General features: G+C 35.6%; 1 protein-coding gene across 1 annotated transcript in view; it reads left to right on the top strand.

The window, feature by feature from the left end:
- The window catches only part of WRN (WRN RecQ like helicase), a 273170-nt gene that overhangs the window by 2417 nt on the left and 266040 nt on the right, over window positions 1-4713 (top strand). Inside the window, exon 2 of the mRNA XM_042781199.1 lies at window positions 3435-3547. Coding sequence (XP_042637133.1) covers window positions 3435-3547 — 113 coding nt within the window. The remainder of the gene's footprint in view (window positions 1-3434; window positions 3548-4713) is intronic.

The following is a 4713-nucleotide window of genomic DNA, read 5'->3' as shown; positions in this document are numbered from 1 at the left end:
TAAATGAAAAATTAGAAATGATTCTAAATCTACAGATAGAAATCCAGAAGATTAATACTAAATTGTCAGAAGTAGATAACACAGTGAAAGGGCAAAGGAGTAGAATTGATGCAATGGAGGACAGAATTGATGAGATTAAAGACAAATACCTGAATACTTCTTTGGAAAGGGATCAGTCAGAAAAAAGATCAAAGCAAAATGAAGAAAGCCTAAGGTTCATGTGGGATACCATCAAAAGGAATAATTTACGTGTTGTTGGAATTCCAGAATAGGAAGAGAAAAATAAAATCACTGAGAAAATTGTCCAAGATTTGTTGGAAGAGAACTTCCCTGAAATGATGAAAGATGAGAATATATCCATTCAGGAAGTCTGATGAACCCCAAACAGGATAGACCCTAAGAGAAAAACACCAAGACATATCATCATCAAACTCACCAAAACCAAAGACAAAGAAAGAATCATGAGAGAAGCAGGGAAAAACGAAAAGTTACCTACAGGGCGCAACCAATAAGACTAAGCTTGGATTTCTTGACAGAAACCATGCAGGAGAGAAGACAGTGGGATGATATATATAAAACACTGATGGAGAAAAATTTCCAACCAAGTATTATGTACCCAGCAAAATTTTCCCTCAAATATGATAGTGAAATTAGGACATTTCCAGATAAGCAGAAATTAAGGGAATTTGTTAAAACCAGACCAACCATACAAGAGATGCTAAAGGGAGCCCTTTGGCCAGAGAAGCAACAATAGCCAATAACAACTGACCGTTAACACACATGATGATATAACCCAGAAACCAACCCAGCTATGGAAGTATCCAAAGTAAATAAACCTACAAGATTGTAAACAGGGAACCAGAGACACCAACTGACAAATGAGGACAACTGCAAACCAGAAAGAGGGAAAAAAATCTCTGTGTTGTTACAGAACTTCTAGATGGTAGGGAAGTCAAGATAACTACAAGATAGAATGGACTGTTCTAGACTTGGGAAGAAAACTATAAATGACAGGGTAACCTCAAAGAAAAATGATAAACCTTCACATCAAAATAAAAAAGAGGACTAGTATAAATATTCAGCAAATACTAAAACAATAGCAATGAAGAAAGTGATAACATGATTCATAAACAAAATGAGCTCAGCATAGAAAATTATATGGAACAAAGAAATCGACACAATGAAAAAGCACATGATGAAAATGACAGCAACAAATTCATATTTGCTGATAATTACATATCAGGCAAGGGCCTTATCTCTAAGATTGATGGAAAACTCCAGTGCTTCAACACCAAAGGAATTAACAGTCTAATTGAAAAATGAGCAGAAGACATCAGTAGACACTTAACCAAGGAGGATATTCAGGTGGTCAGCTAATACATGAAAAGATGCTCACAATCATTGGCCATCAGAGAGATGTAAATCAAAACAACAATGAGATGTACTATCTCACCCCAGCACTGATGGCAAGGTTCAATGAGACAGAAAATAGCAAATGCTGGTGGGGATGTGGAGAGATTGCGACTCTCATACACTGCTTATGTGACCGAGAAGTGACACAACCAGTGTGGAAAGCAATATGGCTATTCCTTAGAAAGTTGGAATTGGAGATACCATTTGACCCAGTGATCCCATTACTAGGTGTATATCCTAGAGAGGTGAGAGCCAGGATAGGAACAGACACATGCACACTTATGTTCATTACAGTGCTATTTACAATAGCAAAAAGATGAAAACAACCTACATGCCCATCAGTGGAAGAGTGGATGACCAAACCATGGTACATACACATACTGGAATGCTATGCAGCAACAAAGAATAATGTAGAGTCTGCAAAACATCACACAATATGGATGAACTTGGAGGACATTATGCTGAGTGAAAGAAGTCAATTACAGAAGGACAAATATATTAATAGTATGTTGTTGTGGAGGGTCAAGGAAAGGTTTATATATGGAGAGAAAGTTTCTTTTGGTTGCCAGGGTGGGAGGGGAGGGGAAGGAACACTGCAAAAAAAAATGCATTGACCCATGTCACTTTAGTTTTGTGTATTTTCTGTATGTAAATTATATTTCAATAAAATACATTAAAAAAAAGACAATATGGGACTAAATAACTTGTGAGGGGTCACATATGATTTTCAATTCTGGAAAAGATGTATTTTATAGGTGAAAACAATTTATGTACTGAATTAAATCAAGTGCTAATAAACATGAAGATAAGACACCCTATAAATCTGTGAGAAATGAGAGTTGTCTTCTCTCTTTTTTTTCCCGCAGCTGGTAAGATTTTATGTTTAATCTCAGACATAAGTGTGGTTAATGACTTGCTCATTTACTCTTTGTTGTTTAGTTTATTATAAACGAAAAAAAACAAACCCACTGCCATCTAGTTGATTTGACTCATAGCGACCCCTCCTTGGGTTTCTGAGGTGGTATCTCTGCGGAAGTACATTGCCCAGTCTTCCTTCTGAGGAGTGGCTGGTGGGTTTGAACTTCCAGCCTTCTGGTTAGCAGTCAGATTCCTTAGGCATATTACATCACCAGAGCTCCCTAGTTTATTATAGTGACCCTAAAAGTATATATTTTTTTAAATAAATTTTTTTTTAATTGTGATTTCGGTGAAAATTTACAAAGCAAATTCACTTTCCATACAGCGGTTCACACACACTTTGTCTCATGACATTCACCACAATGTACCACCGTACAACAGCTCCCCTCCCACTTCCTCCTGACAGTTAACCTTTTCCCTGTGTCTGTCCTTCCATGCACTCCTGCTCCCTGAGCTGTCTCCCTGTCCATAAGCAGCCCTTCTTTCTCCCATGATTATTCTCTCCAAGGAGTGTACCTACTTCAGGTAAATGTTCAACTCATATGCCTAAAAATATCTTGTATGTTTAGCAACATTTATGCAAATTCCATTTTATTTTCCTTGTTTTCCCCTTTTATGGGTTAGAAGGAATATCATTATGGAATAAATTTTCCCCGAGTTCTAAAATGAAAATTCTTAATATACTTTCCCTTTCTATCCACTTTGCAAGGTTGATTTTGCTACTTTTCTTTCAATTCAGGTACTAATCTAGACAGTGTTTTACTTTAGTGAATTTTTATGGTTAAGATAGTTTAAGTTCTCATAGATTTAGGATCCACCAATCTTCAGCATTTTAAGGCAATGTTATTTCTAGACTACTAATATAATTATCTTTATTTGAAAACAACTCAGTAAATACTTGTATGACAATAGGATTAGAGGTTTGAAGCTAAACTTGTTAGGAAAAATATTTATGATAGGATGATTTTATTGCTGTAACATTGTATTTATGAATTCACTAGTCTATTAAGTATTGATAAAACTTAGAACTGTAATTTGAATGCTTCAGTGTATTTTAATATGATCGTTATTTGTGCCTTTTTCTGAATTTTATTTAACTCAAGTCATCTGTTCAGAAGAGTATTTTTGAAGATGAACTCCCCTTCTTAGAATTCACTGGATCTATTGTGTACAGTTATGAAGCTAGTGATTGCTCTTTCCTGTCAGAAGATATTAGGTAAGAGATTTGATTTACCTAGTTTTATTTGAATTTGGATACTTAGAAGATAGCACCTATGTAGTAATTAATATTTGTAAGTAATACTGACTTTTACATTTGAGATGTGGTCAATAGATAATTATTTCTATAGGTAGAATATCAGGGATAACTTCTAATTATATTTTTTATATAAAACCAAAATGACTGAATTAAATTTATAAAGGACTTGTTTATTCACTCATAAGCTGTTCTGTTACTTTAGCAATTTTTAAATTTTTTTTATTTTCAATATGATGTTATGTATAGAACTACTGAACAGTTTTTTTACCTACTTGAGAAATAAAGGAAGAATTATTTAACCTGTAAATGCACCTTTATGTTTAATTAAAAATACCAACTAAGTAATACTGAATAATGTTTATGATGGGCTCTTTGTATTTTGTCAGCAACAATTGTAAATGAGCCATAAAAAAAATAAGAAGTGACTGTTAGTACTTTTTTAAAAAGTTGTCCTGTTAGGAGATCTTAGATAAGAGAGCGAGAACAATGTGGAACAAAACTCAAAATCATTTGGGGGGGAAAAAAAGGGAGCAGGTTTGCTGGTCTGATAGAACCTGGTGGATCCACTGAGACTATGGCCCCTGGCCGCCCTTCAGGTCTGGAATTGAACCCACACCTATAACTTCCAGCCAAACAAAAGACAGGCATAGGAGTTGAACATTTACTTGAGGTAGATACACTCCTTGAAGAGAACAGTCATGGGAGAAAGAAGGGCTGCTTATGCACAGGGAGACAGCTCAGGGGGCAGGAGTGTATGGTGTATGGAGGGATGGACACAGGGAAGAGCTAACTGTTGGGAGGGCGTGCGGGGGGGCGAATAAGGTTGTCCTGTTAAATTAGAACTCTGCAGTAATGCAATCTAAGACTCTTAAAGCATTTTATAAGCAGAAGGAGGAATTCTTTTAGATCTTCTTTGAAGTTATTGTTATATCTGTCCATTTATTTATTTTAAAGCCATTATACATTCGAGTAAAAGAAACAGACATAAGTTAAGCTATTTATTAATGGTTTCCTGGTGGTGAGGTTCAAACCCACCACCCACTCCATGGAAGGAAGTTCGGGCAATCTATTTCCATAAAGATTTATAGCTAGGAAGTCCAATGGGGTTGCTGTGAGTTGGAATT

The sequence above is a fragment of the Orycteropus afer genome, unplaced genomic scaffold, assembly GCF_000298275.1.
Source record: "Orycteropus afer afer isolate SDZICR_OR568_19922 unplaced genomic scaffold, OryAfe1.0 scaffold00095, whole genome shotgun sequence".
Classification (NCBI taxonomy): Eukaryota; Metazoa; Chordata; class Mammalia; order Tubulidentata; family Orycteropodidae; genus Orycteropus; species Orycteropus afer.
The sequence above is the reverse complement of the archived record's forward strand: the minus strand, read 5'-3'. Positions and strand labels throughout refer to the sequence as shown.